General features: G+C 33.1%; 1 protein-coding gene across 1 annotated transcript in view; it reads right to left on the bottom strand.

Moving 5' to 3' along the window:
- LOC132703760 (dorsal-ventral patterning protein Sog) overlaps positions 1-23,451 on the bottom strand; it is a 98,040-nt gene that overhangs the window by 48,307 nt on the left and 26,282 nt on the right. The window contains exon 2 of the mRNA XM_060673208.1: positions 239-342. Within this exon, the coding sequence (XP_060529191.1) occupies positions 239-342 (104 nt within the window). The remainder of the gene's footprint in view (positions 1-238; positions 343-23,451) is intronic.

The raw sequence follows: 23,451 nt of genomic DNA, 5'->3' as shown, positions 1-23,451 counted from the left end.
ATCCATGCGACTGCCCATTTCATGGTCTATAATAACATCCGAACGGCCCTCGTACAAATAAATACTTGCCCAACGACAATTCAGGTTAAACAAATTGTTAACCTAAACAGAACACTCGAAATTTCAAGAACGACGATAGTGAACGTGCATTATTTTGGTTTTGAGCAATGCTTATCCTCGATTTGTATCAATTTTCACAATATATTTAAAGATAAGTACAAATAGACTGAATACTCACAGCGACGCACTCGCATCTCATACAATATAGAACGCCAATCGGGACACCCAGGTCTGGTATCCACGTGGAACCTAGTTCGCGTACTTGTTTCCCGAACACGCATTCTGAAAGTAAAAAAAAATGATTTCGCAAAAGGCAAAGTACAAATCTTCAACTATCCAATACTATATTTCAAGCTCGAGGACCATTTTCAAAAAAGCGACGCAATAACGTTAACACAAATTTGATTGAGCCCCTTAAGGGAACTTATGCAATCAATTTAATAATAATTGTAATAATTTAGTAATAATAATAGCCGCAGTATTGAACATTGAGGAACGTCTGAGGAAGCAATGCATTCATCGGTGGTGTATAGGTAAATATGGGCGGAAAAGAATAAATAGAAATATATGAGAAAAAAATACAACAGGACAATTTACAAGTTCGAATTGTAACAAAGAGTATTACGAAGAACGAAGATGTGAGGCGAAAAATAAAAAAAAAGAAGAAAGAAAAGATTATTTCATATTCATATAGGAGTACGCTACAATTTTTGGATCTTGCATATATGAAAAACATTAACAGCTCTTCCCCTCCTAGAAAGATAGAAATTCCTTTTTTTATGCACTGTCTTTGTTAATTTCAGTTTATATGGCGGATGTCTACTTTAGACAAGGCACTATGCTTCGCTTTGAAATAATTGCAATGCATTAACTACATGCTACTTTAGGCGGTAAATAATGAAAAAAAAGAGACAACAAATGCCACCTATTCCGCCACTTATTTAGCTGCCTTGCCTAAAGGTAAGCATGCTATAAACGGTTGAAGATTTCTAAAAATAAAACGTCCAATATGACGTTCACAAGACAAATAAAGTTTCAGCCTAAGAAAATTGTTGATAGCATGTTATCAATAATTAAAAATGTTTATTTATATTTTATTATCTTTTAATATATTACGTCGCAACTTTGCTTCCGCCCACTTTTTGTTTTAAAAAAAACATATAGTATATAGGGTGTTTTAAAAAACATACGTCCGGAAATGCTTAGTTTCTAAGTCACGGGTTATTTACAATTTATTAAATATTTTTTGCCCAATTATTTAAACTATGTTGATTTGATTAAAATTGCAAAAAGAGTATCCTCAAAGTACGCTACCATTTTGCAGTTTTGTTACTAAATTTACAACTTTTTTGGCCCTGGCTTAGCTTTAATTTGTAAAATTAAGCATCAAATCACCATCCGCTTAATTTCATGCCAGTTGAGAGTTGGCGCAAGTTTTTTCAAACACCCTATATAATTTTTTGTGCATAAAACGTCACGTTTTAAGTAAAATATTACACTAAGGAAAGCAATAACGAAAAATAAATAAATAATTTAGATACCAGAAAAAAATGGGATAAGTTCAACGATGGACTCATTAAATCTGCGATTGACGTATTTCATTTGTTTTTTTTTCCAAAATTTTGAAATTTCCCGCATTTTTTTTGTCACTACTCAATGTTTAAAAGTTAAATAATAACCACGCGGGAACTGCGGCGCGGAGATGAGTAAGAAGAGTTGGAAACGCGAGCGGTTCTGCCGCCATGGTGCGCGGATACGTCTAGAGGTGTGTTGTCGTGTCTGTGGCATTGAAACCGCGCCAAACTCGATATAACGTGACTAATATATCCTGGGGGCCCATCTGGATAATTTAAATCGAAACAAACTCGCAGCCGTTGGCATTTCTTACCGCGTCGTCTAGCGTAGAGCGACAACGACGAAATCTAGCTATAAAAATATACGGATCATCGCGACGAATTTGTCTATGGCGAAATTTCGATATTTTTTTGTTCATTATTATTACACGCATGGCATATGCCCAAAACATCACAATTTTGTAGAATATATTGATATTCATTAGGTAGTACCCCATTAATATTAGATCCTGCAACCAGTTTGATTAATGCCATATTAATCACTAGGTTGATTGAGCGAGTGCTTAATATTCCAGTCAACGTGTTGCGTACTATATTTTTTCCACAACCATGCGTTTTTTGGGTAAATTTTTGCAAAAAAGCAATGTCACAATACCATGACTAATATCAATCGAAAACATCCGATCGTTCTGAAACATGTTACCAAGTAAATAAGCTAAGTAATAGCTAGTCACTTTGAGTAACGGAGCTGACGTCTTGCACAAGAGGCTATTTTAGAGTAGGGAGCACAAAATGCAATTGTGGTATTTTCTTTAAATTTCTCAGTAAATTATTACATCTACCACTAACTAATCGATATCAGGCAAAACTTAGCCATTTGAGGAAAATAATAAAACACCATTTATTACAATTAAGTTTAAAGTTCCTTGGTATTTCTACCAATGCAAAAAAATCAAATTTTGTCGTTGTACCATTGATTTGCTGTTCACACGTTTCATCTTTTTGTTTTACTTAACAATGTCAAGATTAAGTCAATCAAAACTGGTTAGTGCATTAAAAAACCGACTTTGGTTCAATTTTTTACTTAGGAGTTTTGGTTAGTTATGGTTATTCAATTTAACCTCCCGCTAACCAAGAACTTGATTTGGAGGAAATGTTAAGCTAAAAATTTTATACCCACACACACACACGCACACACACACACACACACACACACACACACACACACACACACACACACACAATACACACAATGAACTCAACAATGGCAACAAGGATTAAAATTTATTATACATAAATATCAAGAAGTTCAAGAAAGAATCAAACATTAAAAAATAATTTTTGAAATAATAGTAGATTCCAATATAAAATACGTAAATTAGTCCAGAATTTTGGAATTAATAAACCTTCTTACAAATCTTGATTGTCTGATGTGTCGAAAATATATTATATTAAACGCAATATATTTATTTTGACAAAGTTCGATATGTTTCTGGTTTTCTCTACCTCAGAACTTAGATTTGATGATTTGAGGCCTTTTGTAATTGTTGACAAACGCTTATGCCGCATGGGGCAGCACAAATAGTTTATCAAGTGATTTATCCCAGTTTCCTTTTCGTTTTTAAATATGACACCCTCTACATTATTATGGTGAGATGTAGATTAATTACGTATTCATCTTTTTCCTGTAAATATTTTCAACAATTTTCTTGTTCTGCATTTTTTATCTTAATGTGACATTTGGTAGACACTATGAAGGGATAATTTTATTTTAAGAAACATCTTAAACATAACAAATGGCTAAATTTCACTTTAATTAGCACAATACAGAATATTTGAATTTAAAACTACTACGGCTACCAATCGAATGATATGGATAACCAGTTCCTTAACTCGTGTGACATAAGTAAAACCAAAAGCATGTCAAAAATGTTCAAATCAATCAAGAATTTTGGAGTTTCATTGACTTTTTGATAGAAATCTTGGACACCCTGTAGTCGATAAATCAATTGTCAATACTAATTTCGTTTGAGTTTACTATAGAGTCGATTACAATCAATCAAAAATAAGTCGTAAGTCGTACGAACGAAACTATTGGAATTAAGGATAGGGAAACCTTAAGAAACCTAATGTTTTTGCGGAAATAAGTTATTATTTCGTTAGTAAGCTACCCTGTACACTATAGTTTTCAAACACAGTGTTTCCGTGAATTGATTTCTTACGCAAGCGTATTTCCAAAAAATAATTCGTTTATTGAGTCTAATACAGTTTGATAGTTGCATAATTAGGTCGCACTTTGCTTTGGAAAATTTATGACCTTCGGCAAAGAGAAAAGAAGCCGTCAAAACGATTAAAACAAATCAAAATAAATAAGAACTAAAAGTTCAGATTTTCACGAAATTATATATTATGACATGACAATTGTTTCGACAACACCGTGTCTTTATCAAATCTGTTGTCGAAACAATTGTCACGTCATAATATATAATTTCGTGAAAATCTGAACATTTAGTTCTTATTTACTTTGATAAATGGATTTTCATCAAGTAAAAGCCACCTCAGTTCAATTATTAAACCAAATAACAAACCATTACAATTTACTAACGTTTAAAATGTAAAATTAGGCAGTAAGTCTTAAAAATTGGCCATCGCGAATTCCGGCGCATCGACTTTACCTGGCCCGATATCTATTTCGAAAAGATAATATAACTCGTTGTGGACATCGTGTTCGTGATTCTAACCATTTCCCCCGTATTTGTCGTTCGCCTGTAACACCTGTTATAAACCATGGGTGTTAACCTTTTACGATGTTTTCGTAGTATTAGCTATTAAGATAAATCCAGCGAAATAAAATTATGAGTTACGAGAGGCATTTCCGGTTTACGTCTCTCTTCGCCGCGGTAATGTATTTGTTTTAAAAATTGTTTGCGAGCTAGCCTTTCATTTGCGATTTGACATAAGTTATGGGCGACACGCCACAAAGTAGATAAATATTCAATAAGAACACTAATAGGTCCTGTTCCGACAAATGAAATTAATTAAAGTAAAAGTAATAATTCCGTTAAGGAATTAATAACATTGCATAAGTTAATCAAGTGTTTATACCCGGTGTCCGCAAATGGAAATATCGCGACCCATTATTACGGGCTAGTATTGGGGCTGGTCAATTGACCACTACTAGTAAAATTCGATCAAAATAAAATAAATAAATAACCTCTGGCAATTGTAGAGTGTTATCTATCATCATTATTTAATAATAATATGTTGTTTATAATAAATTATTATGCGTTCGTGATATGATTTTATGTACGTTTGAAAATATTTTGATATTCATTTGTTTATAAATTATTTGTTTAATAAGTTTGAAACATCAACGATATTTCTTTTCCTATATTTAATGTATCGCGTATTTGTTTTAAAGCGAATTATATTTAAATTTAAAACAAATTATTACTTGCTTATTACAAAAGTGTGATGTGTTCCGTTCTCTTATAATAAAAAATGGCTACATTAATCAAACTTGAACGTTTATATTTTAAGGGCGACCGGTTGTTAATTCTAAAGGATTTCTTCAACATTTTAAAAAGAAAATAGGGGACTTTTCCTAGCCAATAGAACAAAGTAGTCGACTTGTTGTGTTATTAGAGAGTTTTCATTTTCAGTGTCTCTTAGATCATTGGTGATAAGCAATGTAGTGTATGTATCACATATGGACTGTACAAAATTATGAATTACAAAAGAGTGAAACCAAGGAGAGGTGAAAGATCACACCCAAACATTGTTAAAGGGCATTTAGGTATGACTGAAACAAAATCTGTTGGTTTTATATTAAGTAAGACTGACATTAATAATACAAAGTCGGGACAAATTTAATTCCAATATAATATCATATTTTATAAGAAAACCTGTTACATTAATGTGGCTGAAACTCAAAAATAGACCTATCTAGTCTAAGGATGGCGTTAACAGAAAAAAATGACTTTCCTTTCAATTTATAATGATGATATCTTTGTTTTAAATCTATAACATGTTTAAATTGTTATTTTAAACATTTAAAATAATATTTTGTGATGCTTATTTTATTATCTGTTAAGTATAATTTGAATGGTTTCCTTTCCAATCCAAATGCAGACAATACTTTTGTTTTAATAATAATAAGTAACAAAAATTATCATGCACATGTTAGTTTCACAAGACATTATAAAGAATCATATAAGGCCTTATTGATTTATTAAGAAGCACCAACGAAGCAAAATCATATTTAATTTTGATCAAATCGTTAGCGTTTCTTTAAATCTTACGAGTGCATAACCTTATTCAAGGAATACCCAAATACGATATTTAGCGATTCCATTTAGTTCGCGGAATAACGACGTAATGCACAATATCAATAAATATAAATTTCATTTGACGCATGGGCAATAAATAGTATATAGCACGAGAGAGCTGACAGGCCACCAAAATTAACATATAGGTTTTAGTTAACTTTGAAAAATTTTAGCAAAATAAGTAAGAATTTCTGATATAAGTCAGAAAAAGGTCAGAATTTGTTCCATAAGTCTCTCTCTAAACCGAATGTACTAGACACCAACATAACTTCAACATGCAAATATCGCGTGTTTCGGAAATACAGGGCGTACACGATTTTAATTTTATTCTGAATTCATTAAGAAATTTTTTATAGCGTAATAATGAAAATTAGGTATTTTTTATAGAAAGGAAAGGTTTTTGACTTATTTGCATTTAAAAAGTCCAACGTATTTTTTCTGTCGCTTGCTTGTTGTTAGTCTGTTCAATGAGTTGAGTATTATTTTTGTTGGAACTCCCGCAGTCAATTTCGCGATTGAGGTTTTGTTGTGAGATTGGATTCCCTAGTTGCCCCAACTTACAATTTTTATAGCTTTCTATCAGTTATATAGGTTGTTAATTTATTTAAATCTTCAACACATTGCCCCTTGACCTAGCTTAACATATTTTTCTTGCATGTTGATGGAATGAACCACGTCAATATATCCATTATCAAGCACCCAACTGAAGAAAAGCTGTACAAACATATCATTTCCTACGCATCAGTACAACCTGCGACTGACTAACTTAATTATAAACAGTCCGGTCTCTTCAAATTTATTCCGAGAAAAAGGAAAAATGTTAACAAGTTAGTGAGAATGTTACTGTAGACGTAAGGTAAGTGCACTAGTTACGCACAAAAAACGAAACCTGTTGCATCCTACGAAAGAGAAAAGAACGTTGGAGACGCCGGTGAGGCCCACCGTGAAGCGAAAAGCTTGAAGATTATAAAACAAGAAAATTATTATTCTGTTTAACATAAAATGGTTTGATAACAACTTCACTGCGCAGCGAATTAACTTTCGCATATCGAAATAGCGACATGGGTTTCGAACAAAATTGACTGTAACTTGAAACATCAAATATTATCACGAAAGTGGAGTTTCAAAAGTTTTTTTAGCGACATTGATAATAATCTCATCTTCTGATTGCGATAAACTTCGTTTCCTAAACGCAATTTCAGAATCAAGGAATTTTCACAATCCAATATTTTTTTTATGCTTGGTCATTTGGCGATAATAGTTTGGAAACGTGTTAAAAACTACTCAAATTTGCTGTGAACTATTTAATTTTATGGTCTTTGGGACATTGAAAATATCACAGGAATGCGTCGCGTATCGTATAGTCAATGAGAATATGAATGAGGTATAGTAGTAGTCTTAGCCGGCTAGGATATACTATTAGATTTTTAGGAATTCCTTTCAAATACTTCACAAATTACTTTTTATCGGAAAGCAATACCTCTAGCAGTCCAATAATACGGAAAAGCCGTAATATTTTAATGTTTTGCTTGAAAAAAGAAAAGTCAGATTTTTTTAGTTATATTTTCTTCGAATCATTAATAACGAAACTTTGCAGGCTGAAGCAAATACAGCGAAAGGCTAAAAGATGGAACAAATTCAGTTAGTAAAAGTGAGGGAAAATTTATAGAAACAAGAGATCTTCTACAACCAGGTTTTTTGTTATGAACGGATGTCAATGAATTAGACTACCCCTATCATTGCTATCTTTATCTATCATCTGCTACAACATGAAAAACAAAAGCAATAACTTTTCGCAATCATTTTTGACTTTCGAAATCCGCTGTCGCTATAAAATATTCGGTCACACCTTCCAAAAAATGGTTTGCACAATTTTACACCTTCCTAAAAACAGTATGCAGAATTTTTGGATCATCTGTATTTACTATATAATCACTTTTCTGTTCAAACAAAATATAGAATTATATAATACAATAAAATATATAGTTATTTATTTTATTAGACTTAAAAATACATATTTTAAACAGCGATTGCAACAGTTTGTCGTAGTTAAGGTTAAAAGGCAAAATTTACCAAATCCAACATGCGTTTGTATTTGTTTGATAGCAATTAGATTAAACTGCGTATTATACTAGTGCATAGTGCAAATTGCAGTTTTATTGGTGGTAGGGCCATCAAAGAAAGTTATCAATCAATACATCTTGACACAAAATGAGTTACTGGACTCTTCAATAGAATTAATTAAATTTCAGGTACTATAATAAAATTATCGATTTCAGAAATGCCATAAGCTTCGTGCTATTTAGTAAATAATTCCATTTCCAGGGCAACTTAAATTAGGAATTCTCAAAGATAGATCAACTACTAAAAGTATTTCTCAAACAATTTGAGAAGAAAAACTTACCCATATGATTATTATTAGATTTGAGTAAGGTGTTTGATTGCCTAAACCATGAAATTTTGAACTCAATTCAGTTGGTTAAAATCATAGCTTTCCAAAATTTTCCAACATGAAACCAAAGCTATTTGAACCACCAAATACCAATAAGTCAGATAATTTCTTGGTTATAAACTTTGCGAGCGACACAAGATCCTAGTGCCTGGAGAAAACATATCCAAGGTAACAAACAAAAAAACCAAAAATGCATTTAACGAAATTTGTGGTTTAGGCAAAACAAAGTCATGTAAGTAACAGTGAATCAAAAATGATTTTATTTCGAAAAACACAAAGTCCACTCACCCTGATTAGTTAAATAAAACAACTTCCAAGTATATAGAAAATACAAATTTCCCAGGAATCCTCAGAAAAGAATACCCGGAATGGGACTCTCAGATACAAATTGTATATAAAAAATTAAACAGGGTAGGTTATGTTGTCAGAGGACTTAAGAATTGTCTATTGGGGTAGTTTTGAATCTGTCTTACGATTTTAGGGTGCTGCTTGTGACATAATGTATCAGGACTGACTATATATATAAGGCCAATAAAAAAAATAATTAACAAATACTTTGCAGAAGAAGTTTTGAAATCTATATTTATGAATGTCTCATTTTTATATTCAACAATAAAAATGAGTGGATCCCAGAATGTCATTCTGACCAACCACAGGTTTTCGATAACTGAGGCATAAACTTATTATAAGCGTATTAAGAAATATAAAAAAGCAGTCAAATAAATGTTTACTAATTTAATTTACATCATTATTAGTTATTTTGTTGGTTCTGGAAGTATAAAATATCATTCTTGTTTAACTTTTAAACTAACGTTACATTCGAATCATATTTAATAGAGAAAACAAATCAAAATTCTAGCTTTTTGCTATTTAAAAATCTCGAGATAAATCTAAATAACGGAAAATGTTTCGCGCTCACACTGTACTCGTGCAAATTTTGCAAGATAGTAGAAGGGAGAAGGAGACTCGGAACGCGAATCCTTTGGCACATCTTATATAGAAACCTCATTATGTGTTTTATTGTTAACTTTTCCAAATACAGAAGTAGTTTGCCTACTGTGCTGCGGCATTGCAATTTCAAGAATATTGTTCAATGCATTCTTTTTCATTTTTATCCAAAGCGAGAGAAAAAGTTTAACTATCGGAATTTGTCCTTGTTTTTGACATGCGGTGAATATTAAGCGCCTTTGCCGGTTAAAACATAAAAAAATTCGATAAACGTTTTTTTTTTTTCAACCATTTTTCCTCACTTGGCTCGCTATGGAAGTATACAGGGCGTTTTGAGTGTATTATTAGAATTAATTACATGAATTAGTTAAACAGCTCAAAAGTAGAACAATTGTGGTCGGAATTAGCAATATGAAGGAGAAAGAGTACCTGAGAAAAGATAGAGCATTACAAGCTAGTAACAGACACCTGGAGGTAAATAAAAAGAACGGAACGAAAGAAAAGGATTGCAAGTGTAGAGCAAGAAAGATTGAGGGGAGAAGGCATATGACGAATGAAAACGGAGTGAAAGACTAGACGCACGATATAACGTAAAATACAAAGAAAAGTTATTTGAAAATGTATATTGTGCATTGCTTTAATATTTAAAAGTTTTCGTAACTACCTTTTTTTTAGTTATTTTATATCGGAACTACATCTAAATATCGTAGAGGAATGTTAATAATAGACAGTCCTAAAATAGATTTTAACATCTTAAGTAATTAGAGAAAATTTTTCTTCGCATTACTTTTAATGTAGTGATACGAGACAGGAACTCGGAGTACGCAGAAACGGCTCGAATGTTTCATCCCCATGCGTTCTATAAAAGAGGAGCGCCGAGCTTCGGCCAGTCAGTTAGTCGAAAAGAAAAGCCGAAGCATGCAAATATAAATAATAAACGGATATAAATTATTACTAATGTATATGTGCATAGCGGTATGTAACTAGATAGTAACTTTGTTACGATTGGACGAAATAAAAGTTGTACGAGGAGTAACCTGTTTAATTTCACCGTCACGTTTGTCGAACCCGAACATTTTTTATGAATTTAAAAATATAATCATACTATATGAAGTTCGATTAATAATTATTGTGATATGTTTAAGATGACTGAGTATTGGCCAATGGAATTGGACAACGTACCAATTACTACAAATACAATTAACAATGTCCATTGGTTTAAAGAGTGGACTTGTGACCAATAAGTTTGTGGAGGGAATTGGAAGGTGGAATATTGGAAATGGAAGGAACGTGAAAACCGATCTGCGATAACAATTCACAGCAGTCTACAAGAGATCTACATAATTTAAATAAAAATTGAACTGACGCTAATGTTAAAAGTACTAACGAATGTTAATGTCATATTACAATAATCTGATACAACTGGTAGAAAGTAATGAGATAACGGACGACTCGTATCAGTTTCGCAATCGTATCTCAGGCAATTTTACTATGGTTTAACCAACGCCTGATAAGCGTTTTGTTATTAAACGTAAATTGCAAAAAAAATCTTATCGAAAATCCCGTTGACGATATGATCTCAATCAATAATAGGCTGCTTCACTTTTTTTTATAAATTGAATTTACAACTAAAAAATAACCGATCTAAAAAGATACAAATTTCCGATCAAAAATTAGTAAAACGGAAACGAAGGGACGTTTTTACACGACAGCTATTTTGTTCAAATATGTTGAGTTAAACTAATATTGCAGGCATTCCAATCACTCAAACATCTCCCTCGAGACATTATATCGTCCCCTAGTGGCATAGATATGAACTTGAGAATTAGTCCCAGTATTTTCTTTTGGCAACATGGGTTATATCGTGGTTTCGAAAATATTGATCTGTCCACCCGGTAGGTACATTATAATTTTTAATTTTGAATTTGTTTACCGATTTATTATTACGCCCATAGTCCATAATATTTTTTTCTCTATTCGAAACAAAAAGCATATTCTAAAGTGAAGTAAGATTAGTCTTTACATAACCACCTTGTAATGTAGCAAAAGGCCTTGGACACTGGTTAGATGTTGACCTACGATTTGAAAAGCACATATCTGAGTGTACTAAGAAATTAATTTTCAAATTATAACTATTATAACTAAATTCTGATCTGAGGACAATGTTATATAATTCGCTTATTTTTTTCCAGTTTTAATTTCTATGATTTCATAGTCGACCAGTTAGTCACAAATTAAAAGATATAAACTGGCTTAATATCAAGTGTAGACCAAAACTGCGCTGTGCATTAATGCATCACAAAGTAATTTCCTTTAAAAACCCACCATATCTCTATAGAAAGATATTGTTCTAACGCCTCTGTTAGACAGAACAGCAATTCTTGAATGAAGCTTCTCGTATAATGTCTCTACCTTTTATGTGTGTATCCCAGATGATCTTTAACCAAAACTAACCAAAACTTCTATAGCAAATATCATAAAGCAGAGTGGAGTGTTTCACCTGATAAAATATTCTTGTTTCCTTGTTCATGGATTTTTTTTCTCTAGATTCCATTTATATGTAACTAAATATGTATATAATTGCTGCGCGATATCTTCTTTATTTTTAAAGATAGAGCTGAACTTCGCCAGTTCAGATTTAAATAGTACTACAGCTTCTTTGTCTGAATTAAGGGTATTTATTAATATTGTTATGATTATTATTATTAGTTTTGAGTCCGCTACTATTTAACTTAGTTATGTAATAAAAAAAAAACAAAAACTAATACATCCGGTTTCTTAGTAGGGTATAAAAATCTGGAACCCGTTTGGATACGCGAATGTGCTTTTGCAGATGATTTGGTTGTATTTGAATGAAGAATTGAAAGGGAGTTAAGAAAATATCGGGGGATACAACTAAATAGCAACGGGTGGCACTAAACAGGACTAAATGCGAGAATAGAGATTGCCTCAAGACTATTTCACACTTTAAAATTAAGCTTCATAGGGAAGAGGGAAATATCAGTTAAAACCAAAATAGACAATATTCATCCCAATTTAAACATTTTGATGTGAAAGCAAAATATAGGATTCAAAGCATGGAAATAAAGTACCTATGAAAGGTCCTAGATATTACAAAGCGAGACAGAAGACAGAGACATTGAAATTACAACTCAGACATTTTTATGTGAGAATGTCCTCTGTTGGAAGTCATATCGTGAGGTAATCTATAAGCTATATGTTTTAAATAAAATAATGAGTGAGTAGGTCCACCTAAATGGTCGGAACTTAGAGCAAAACATAAAATTGAAATGTTAACTCGCTTTTGTGGATGTATCGATACGTTTCTATGTATTAAAATGGTCCCCAGGACAGCTCCTCGAAATTAGCTTGGTCAATCAAAACAATCTATGGACGCCTGAAGGCAACGTTCGATGTTTTATTGTCTCGCATAAAACAATAATCGTTGTTTCAATTTTATTAACACAAAGCAGCACGGCGACATATCGACCCTGTCAGCGCATTGTCAATTATAGGAACATGCGTTCATGGGCTTTGTACCCTCTTGGCCGCACCAAACGATAAAATTGCCGTCTTCATAATTAGAGCAAATTATTACGTATCTAATTGTAGTGAGATAACAGTGCCGACTGTATCGATGTTAATTTTGGTTTGACCTTTCCTAACGTACATGCCACTCGTGTGCTCAGCTAGACTTACTGTCTCTCGAATTTGTTATATAAGAATATTATTCTCGGATAGTTCTAAAGTGGTCGAGGTGTGTGCCTGGTCATGTATGTTTCCTTAAAGTAGGAAACGTCTAGCTTATAGGAAAAGACGCCAAGAAACGTCTGCAGGATTCCAGTCGGAGTTCAACAAGCGAACGGATGATATCCCGGAATATAGTGTCATCATATGTATATATATATATATATATATATATATATATATATATATATATATATATATATATATATATATATATATATATATATATATATATATAATTTAACATTCTGATTTATAAGTTTCGCAATACCGGGTGTTATAGAAAAGCATATTTTAAAACTTGTTGCTGTAAAAATTTACCCGTAACAGATAATTTCTAGTCTCAATTTCTGTGTTATTTTTAAACCTTATCCCTATGTTTATACGATTGATTTGATTATTTTTCGATGCCTACAAACTAGAGAGCCCGCTAAATGAAGGATGAAGCGAAATTGAATTAAGTAAGGGGAAAAAAACAGTAAAAAAGAAGTCAAATAAAAATCTGAACATTTTGACTGTTGGAACTGGATGCAAACAAGTTCATGCCTGAGAAGAAAAGAAAGAACAAATACGACGAAAGCACATTAAACAAGCATCCTGTAACTGTAAATGCAAACTACTTCATTACTCATCTGACAAATTCAAATTCAAATATCTTGCATTTTTAGGTGATTTTCTAATTACAAGCAAAATTGTGATACCTAAATCACATTGATCTTTTGACCTTTTAATTTATATTATTGCAATACTGAAAGCTATCGAATTCATACTGGAAAAATAATCATTATAACCTTCACCAACATCCAGTTAATAATAAACATCTCACAATTGCCAACTTAACCTAGATTGTCCCAAGCATAAAAAAAAATTATTTATTTGCATGAACAATCATGAGGTGACCTTGATTATCATAACGCACTTCATCTATGGCAGGTGCAAGATTTCTTTGAGTAATTGTTTTATCAGTTTTTAAATGTCGCAAAGCAATATAAAATTTAAAATCAAATCAATCACTTCGTCATCAAAAAACAAAAAATATTTCAACCGGAGGTGTGTTAGTGTACTCAATCTGACCTTTCATTCATTTGACAGTAGAAGCAAGACTGTCGTTTGCAGAAAGCATAAGCTTCTTTTGAATTCCAGGGTTTCATCATCTGATGAGTCCCATTCAGGTTCAGTAGTTGATGAATTACAGGACTGTTGAAGGACAGCTGTATCATTCGGTGTATGTAACTCGAAAGTTCCAATTCTATCAACCCTCAAACTCCTGTAGATTTATGTTATCGTTCATATCTTCTTCGTCAGTCGAGGTATTCACGTCGGGTGGAATATAGACAGTGTAAATATTTTTTCACGTTATTTTGAGCATAAATTTACAAGGACTGGATTGCTACAATACATAAGAATACCTCAATCCAAATAATACTTACGACTTTCATTGTTATTGTCTTCATTTCCTAATTTCTTTTGAGTCAAATACCTCGGAAATGCCATATGTTACGAACTGTAACGTTCACTGCACAAGGCACAAACTAATACTAAAGAACACGCTAACTGTTGGATGTTTATTCTACATGCGCTGACTTGTCTAGACTTGCAATAAGTTTTGTTTCACAGATAAAACCAGTGGTGAATTCACGCACCAGTAAATATTTCCAAAAAATAAAGCATAATCCATATAGCATTCCCGATCTATGTTTTCTGCGATGTAATCTATATGCTATAGACTTAACAAAAATGGCAATAAAAATCCAAAATATTTTTTTTTCTATTTTGGATTTACTTGAAAATTTGATACAAATTTATGTACCGCTTTTGTTAACTTTTGAAGTCATATATAAGATCCTTCCTTTACACATAAATTAGCGATTTCTACGGTTTTATGTCCTTTAGTAGTGATAATAATGAAATTTCTAAATGGATGTGCAAAAATATTTCCTGGATGTGACAAAAAAATCATAGAACAGGTGGTGCATTAACGCACCACTGGGACAAAATGGGTTAAGAATAAGACGGTACTGGAAATTTCACAAGCAAAATGCCTCCACAACATATTTTTACCTCATTTTTTCAATTGAAAGAAAAATGAAAAACACTATAACACTGTATAAATTGGGAATCGCAAGAAAATTTTTGTAAAAATGTTGGTTTGCCAGCCTAAACAAACGCAAATTTTATTAATGAGATCTATTCAAGTGACAGATAATTTTTAAAGGCCTCGTATGTCAAGTTAAAAATGAATATGTCATACTAGATAAAGATAAGAAGAATATTTTAAATAGATGGAAGTTTAAAAACAAATTTTAGAAAAAAACTGGCAAAAATATATAAATCGCTCTGTGGGAATTTGCGAAAAAATGGTTTATAGCGTTGCATATTGGCAATTATTTAATTTAAAACGCAGTTGGAACAACACATCGATAGCCCATAAAATATTTTTTTGAAAGCACTCGAAAATTTGCAGCATACGTCGCCGCAGACATTAACATGGATGCCAATCAGTCCAAAGATAATATCAGCAAATTTATACCCATTAACGATATTGTCGCATACATTAAAATTTAAAGGAACTATTTAGCAAGGCTATGCCCACTTTTAACGGGCACCGTATACTTCGATGGCCATTAAAACTTAAGGGGTTTATCCGTTTCCCTTTCTTCGGCCACTACTTTATGAATGAGCATTTATTATCGAGTTTGAGACGACCTTGTCCGTGTACGGTTCTGAGCAGACGGAAAGAAATATTAAAAAAATTTAATCCGCCGCTTACGGACAAAGATTTGCTTGTTTCGGTGCACACGCATCGCTTGCTTCTTGCGGTCTTGCGGGAGGATAACGTTTTGATTGTTTTTAAATATTTAACTCGACTTCGTTAGTTTGCGAAGATTTCGCCACTAACAGCATCGAAAAGCCAAAATCAGAGTCCTCAGTAACCGAAATAATATTAAGAAATTCACGGGTTTTGGACTGCATTTCTACAAAATCATATTCTTATGTGGTGTAGGCTTCTTCAGGACTGTAAAAGGTATAAAAATTAAGCGGATAATTTCTTGTTTAAAATAGATGATAGTTTATTATACTAACGTGGTCCCAAAAGCGAGATATCGCGCAACAAATGCTATAAAATAATGTATTAATTTTATATCTTAAAAAGCAAAATCGGACAATAAAATATTGCGGAAGTATTACTACTATAAAAACTACATCATACTTCTTAACTAAATTTAAAGAAGAACTTATCCAAAGAATCACCATAATAAATAAAAACCATTAAATGTATTAACAAGTACCATAGCGAAAAAAGCAATTTAGTCTATTGACTTCAAATTGTACAGATTCTTTCTATAGTGTATAAATGGGACGCTTTAAAAATGTGAAAAGGAAACGGAATTCAACATTAAATAATTGATTTGAAGGTGGCTGTAGGCGGTCCAGAATTTTGCCATTTTACTTTTTCTATCCAAAGTACTCAAGAATCAAGATTAAAATGGAGAGGGTTAGCAATCTATTGTGACTTTCTCCTTATTTATACAGATGTCTCGCTGATTAGTGGCTCCTTGGTGTAGCCCGTTGCCTCTGGTTTGGAACCACATTTTCTTTTGGCAGAATCTGCATTTACTGGTTTCTTCCCTTCTATAAGGATTAAAGGCATCTAATTTAAACCGTCGGTGGCCAGTCAGCAGATTCATTGTTGACCGATGCACTTCTCAGGACTCCTGGATGTTTCCTGTGGCACATCCCTCCAGCACTACCTCACGCCAGGCTTCTTGCGAAATCATGTACCTTGACGAGCAGGCTACATTGTCAGCGCTTCCATTTCCTTGGTGCACTTCGTATCTTGATACCCACGACAGCGTAACATTATTCTGTCTTGCTATCTAGTTTAATATCTTCTGCTAATTCGAAACTAACTTAAATGTTATTTTGCTGGATTGCATAGCTTTTATTACCGCTCCCATTTATTCCAATTGTTTTGTTAAGAATTCTTTTTTATCTTTGTTTTTCTTGGAATACTATTGGAACCTTTTTGTTCGTCCTGGGTTCATATCTTCTAGCTACCAGTCCTTCTCGGGTTTTGAAGGTTATGTGAGATTATTTCTGCCCTTATTGGGGATCATTTTGACATTAAAGTCCTGTAATTGAACTTCGTCGGACTACGGGTGGACGATGCACTTTTTCCTAAGATTAGGTTTTGAAAATCCAGAAGAAGCCTTCAAATCCTCACCTCAGAAAAAATGTTATCTCACATCATGCTATTGTGCCGCACAAGTTGTTTTATTAAATTAAAAAAATTAAATTTAAATTTCGAGCTGAAACGCGAAATTGTAAGATTGGTGTGTTATAGTTTTCTGGGCCAACTTTATTTTTCTGTGCCCTATCCTAGAACCTATTGAAAGCGTGGGAGTTTCAAGCAATAAGAGTGAACTCGAATTATTAAACGTTTCGGTATTTCTAAAGGAAAAATCTCGTTCATTTCGAAAGCCTCGGCGCCCGTATGTAAAATAATTATAAATGTCCATATTCAACTCTCGGGCTACGTGCTTTTCCGAGTAACGTTAATGCAGTTTCGCGTTCGCGAAATCCTTCGCGTGCGCATAATAATTTGTTAAGCCAACCATAAAGACATTCCTCTTACTGTGTTTGCACCTTTTATTTGATAATTATTAATTGTCTCGGACGGGATACCGGTATATCTGTAATTTGTCGATATGAATTTTTGTAGACGGCAATCCTACACTGTTTTATTATTTACGAGAAAATAAAATGAATGTAGTAATCTCGCGTTTAATCTTCTCATGCATATCCAGTAACAACATTTTGCTGGCCGTGCGTTATTCGACGAATTATGTGGTATAAGCTATTTTTCTTTTTCGGCGGCAGAACCGCTTTTTTCCTCCATCTGTCAGACAGCAAAAATTATAATCCTACACATTAAGTATATTTTTTTTAGAATGAACATTTTAACCTTCATGGTTTTTGTACTAAAGTTAATCTGTTGAGAAGGCCCAACCATGGTCTTAGGCTTCGATAAAGTTTATGGTGGTCCATAACGTCCATTGTCCGTTCTGTCGTCTCGTCAGTACCTAAAGGTGCATTGAACATTTAGCTGAGGGATTTTCATGAATTTAATTTTTGTACTTGGTAGAATACTAGCTTTCCCCTAATAATAATCTAAATAATCTAAAGACCAGAGCTTTGTCTAGAAAATAAAAACCATGAAAAAGGTGAGGATAAAATGCAAACTTAATATTGCCTAGTAATAGATAATAACTTACTCTGTGTTTAGTATATAATTTTTTTTCGATGATTTACCCGGAAGTAAAAAAAATGTCGAGAACATTTGTGACAGTAATATTTACCGCATAACCAATACCACATCTACGAGCTGTTAATACTAGTAAATATAACCCTAAAGTTTCTTCAAATACCCTATCGGTTAAATAAATAATCTCCTAAGTTTATTCTACATAATCCCCCTACTATTCGATAAGATAATACGAAGCCACTAGAAATTCAAGGCATAACAATATTAATAATAATTTAATGTGAAATATTAAATAAATTACTTAAATAAGTTAATTAAAACACCATTTTAGACACTAGTTCCATTTGGTACGAGCGGAGCGAGCTCAATAAAATGATAGTAAAGAACAGAAAATGTTGCTTAGTATACAAATGTTATTATAGTCTGTAAACTGATTAAATAATATTCAAACTAGAGTGGAGCTAATTTTAGTTGGACGAAGATTTTAAAAATAACCAAATGGATAGATGGTTTTGGTTAGTGCAATTACTAAATTTGTCTTTGGAGAATAATTGATTACATGCAAGAATTTTAGTTTGGTCGAATGAGACTTGATGTCGAGTTTCATAATTGTGTTCGGCAACTGATGATGAATTTATTTTTCGTATTCTTAAGGCTCTTTCATGTTCTTTTTCGTCCTGTTTCCACAGCGTACTCTTTGACGCATATGCATGTAAAGTCCTGGTGTCGAACAGAATTTGAACTGGTTTTGACGTTATGTTTCTTAAGAACTTTTGATATGTCAGCGATGTTTTGTATGTAAGGAAGGACAACCGTGCTAAGTATGGGTTTGCTTTCAGACACATTGTCTTTGTCAGGTTGTGGAAAAGTGCATTTTGCGATAGAACGCTTAATATCTTTAATGTGCAAATTATTAGAGAAAAGAGAATAAGGTGTTTTAATTCTGAGTACAGTGACTCGTACTGAGATAGTTTTACGGCTGTGATTTTTTTTTTGGCCAGGAAGATAATAGGCAGCCTGTATGCCGTAGAAAAATCCGAGAAGCAATAAAAATCTCTAAACAACCAAAGAATCTTAACTGTGACTTAGATATTTCCTTTTTACCAATATCACTTATCTGAGACAACGTCCGTGTCTGTATATAAGCAGGTATGGAGTAGAATGCAAACCAATTTCAAAGTTCGATTTGCAAATAGTAAATACTCTTCTATTCAGCAGACTGTAGCGGATTCAGTGAAAATTGTGCACATAACCCGTTAAAACAATAAAATCTTGATTCAGAAGGAAGAAACTGTAATGCTTTACCCGCCGTACTCTTAACAGGGATAATTAATCACCTTGACAGGTATGGTTATCAAACCTGTGTTAACCTCTGAGTATGACTTTAAGCGGATATGTGATCGCAAATGGATTTTGCAAAGAGAAGGAGGCATGGAGTCCGGATGGTTGATTGTGACTCAGCATTTCATCTACGCTTGTTCTGATCGTTTCAAGCTAACTAAACAATTCATAAAGCTATGATAAAAACTCCGAGGGCCGGTGATATAACAACTAAATTAATAAATGCCGACATTTTGCCGACAAATAGTTCGCCCACTGGTGTTTCTAGTCAAATTTAATCTACCGCATTATATGTATATTAAATGTACACCTCTTGCATAATCGCGCAGGTGTTTTGAAATATATATGACAGAAAGGTTGGCTCTTAAAGGAATACTTCGCTATTTTTTTACGCGGCTAACAATGGCGAGAACTTTTTCGACTCAACGTATTTGCTCTTGAACTCTAGACGTTCATCACCCACCTAGTCTGGGCGTACATAAGATGTATTGTATGAATTATACGTGTTAAGTCAAGGACTGCGTATCGAGAAAATTAAATGAGGAATCGGAAACTGTTTCCATTGCGATACCCATACATAGAACGGATATTTACTTTTGTCGAGCGTGTCAATAATATGCTGCACGTCTATGTTGCTAGTCGGTTTCGTTGCCAATTAATGAAAGTGAGTGACGCAAATAAAAAAAACTTGCTAAATGCATCAACTGACGACAAGAAGCTCCATTGTTCGCACGCTCGGGCCGCGAATTGCATAATACCGTTCGCAGTTTTGACCATATTCGTGACTGTACGTTCGCATTTTGACATATAGCAGTTTTCAGCCGTTTGCATACAGATGTTACCAAATAAATATGTAAAAAATAGAAATAATACTTATGCAGTTAACTATAAAATTATATTTACCCCAATACCCCAATGTAGGTATTTGAGATATCAATTCGATAAGGAAGAAGGAAAAGTGAGAAGCAAACTTTAAAAGCAGGTTTTAGAGTAACGCTTCTAGTGTTGTTTAAGTTCATTGGTAATAATCGGTATCGAAAAATGTTCAGATAATTTCCCTGACAGTAAAATTCCAAGTGTAGTCAGTGGTATGAGCAGTTTTTTTGCGTTTTAATGCGATTTTGAGCACTTGATTTAATACTTTTGAAAATAGTCTCTTTTTTTAAATTAAGGTAATGGACTAAAACGAATATATTATGCATTTGTTTATTTGCTCATTTCAACCACGAAGCTCCAAAGTCAAAATATATGAGAAATCAAATAACAGTTTAATTAAAAAGCGACACATATGGAATTTTGTATTTTGTAATATTTTAATTGTTTCTTTTAGCTTAATATATAAATAAAAACAGTAGATTGATATGTATTATAAATGGCAGTTATTTTTCATATAGTTAGTATCTAGCAGTGCACTATATTTATTACACTCGTTCAGCTGCTTTCCGCTAGTGCCAATTCAAACTCATGACTAAAGTGATCGTCTTAATTCTTTCTTTTTGTTCTTCCATTTTGGGTTACATAGTCCTATCAAAAGTCTCTCTGATATTTTAAGAAAAAAAGACGGAGAAAAAATTGAAGAGAAAAGCTTTAGAATTTAAAAATGAAAAAAAGAAGAGCGATTAACAGACGATATTTCAGATGAGTTTATGACAGACAGTTCTGGTACGGCTGAAAGATACAATGTTATTAGCACAGTTGGGTCAAATATTAGACGCCATGGAATAGTCCAAAATATATGACGTGCAATCCAGGAATTGTGAACGCTAAAGACTTCCGCTATGGATTTTCTGAATATGGGAGGATATTGGCAAATTCATTTCTCCTTACATAAAGGATTTGTCACTGAATTCTATTCTCGTTCATCATAGCATAGAGTATTCGCTAAAAGTATTTGCAGCTTTCTTTCAGTGTGTAATGGTAATTTCATTGCCTTTCATCGTTGAATATTGGAGGCATATCGTCCTTTTCAGTCTATCTTAATTAAGGCACCCTCCCAAAGTTTTCGAAAAAAGCCACCAGAAGACGAATTTCAAATAAAGGCAGATAGATAGCTTTGGTTGTGGTAAAAATATAATTTTATTACAATGACTGGATACAATGCTAGATGCGACGACAATAGTTCAAAATAGTGGCCATAAAACTATCAATTGTAAAAAACAGTTCTGACGGTTCGCCAACATGTCTTGAATTGAGATGGGATAGGCAACCAACCATGGTATGATAGTGATGGTATGAACCCAATATTACAAACTAATGTGAATTTTTTTAGATGTTTGTTACCAGTTAATATGATTCACTCTAGTAGATAATTCAATTCTGTGACGTATGATTCCTGAGGCTTTTATTACATGGCACTTTGCGCATCCCATTAGCGACACGACCTTGAAAATTATGCCACATTATATCATGTTTAAAAGAAATAAAGCTATTAAAGCCGAACCCACCGAGGCAACGTTGGAACGGCGATTGTTCCAAAATAGCCCATTGAATTTCATTTTTTCCTTCTGGAGATTATCGTCGGTCTCATCGATTGTTTGCATATTTTAAAATAAGTGACATCCAGTTTTATTCGTTTTGGTCAATGTTTAAATTTGCATAATGCCGACGCTTTAAAACGGCTAGAAAAACAAAGTGCGAGTGCGCAATTGAGGACCTCGGTATCATTTTATTATTTTTGATTTTCTGGAGAAGCAAAAACAAACTTGCTTATTTAAACTTATTTTCCCTCTTTGTAAATTATTTGAGAAAAAATAAAATAATAAATCATAACATCAAATTAGTTATTGTTGCTACTTTCAGCAGTAGCTGAGTTGACATTTTGAAGTGCACCGGAATCAGTTTCTTAATTGTCGTACACGCTTTTTGAAAGCAGGGCACAAAAATTATTTACAGAATTAATTACCGTTCAGTAGCTGGAACTTTGGGTCCATTATTGTTTCTTTTATACGTGAACGATTTGCCGGAATTTCTCAACAGCGACTGTCGTGTCTTTATGTACGCGGACGATACGTCCGTCTTTGTCTCTGGAAGAGATGCAGAAGTGTTGATGGATGATGTATCTCTTGTTGTCTCACAGTTTAATAACTTCTGTAGGCAAAATCATTTGATCGTGAATGTGGAAAAGACAGTCGTGGTTGAGTTTACTGGTCAGTAAACCTTTAGCTGGCTTATCGATCAGTTTTGCTGGTTCGCCATTGGAAATAAATCAGACCACGAAGTTTCTTGGTTCTTATACTGATAGCTCCTTGAGATGGGACCGGGACATTGACAATGTCTGCAATAAACTAAATAAAACCTTTTTCGCAATATTAACAATTAGAGATTCATTTCTTGAGAAGGCACTAATAGCTTTTTACTACGCGTCAGCTTACTCTTCCATTTCACACAATATTGTCAACTGGGGACAAGCGAATGATGCTGAGAGAGTGTTTATAGAGCAAAAAAGAATACTTAGGCTGATTTTTAAACTTCCTCCGAGGCAATCATGCAAAGAGACATTTCAACAGCACAAATTATTAACAATGCCTTGTATATACCTATTTAAAATATCTTTTGATCAGACATAAAAATAAATATTCACATAGGAAACATACTGATATCCACAGTTACAATACTCGCAATAGAGAACATCTGCTGAAGCCAAAACTCAACCATACGTTTTATAAAAAATCACTAAGTTACGCGGGACCATATTATTATAATTTGCTATCTCCAAGCTTAAAAAATTTATCTATA

The sequence above is a fragment of the Cylas formicarius genome, unplaced genomic scaffold (assembly GCF_029955315.1).
Source record: "Cylas formicarius isolate icCylForm1 unplaced genomic scaffold, icCylForm1.1 PGA_scaffold_6__28_contigs__length_40554024, whole genome shotgun sequence".
NCBI lineage: Eukaryota > Metazoa > Arthropoda > Insecta > Coleoptera > Brentidae > Cylas > Cylas formicarius.
The sequence above is the reverse complement of the archived record's forward strand: the minus strand, read 5'-3'. Positions and strand labels throughout refer to the sequence as shown.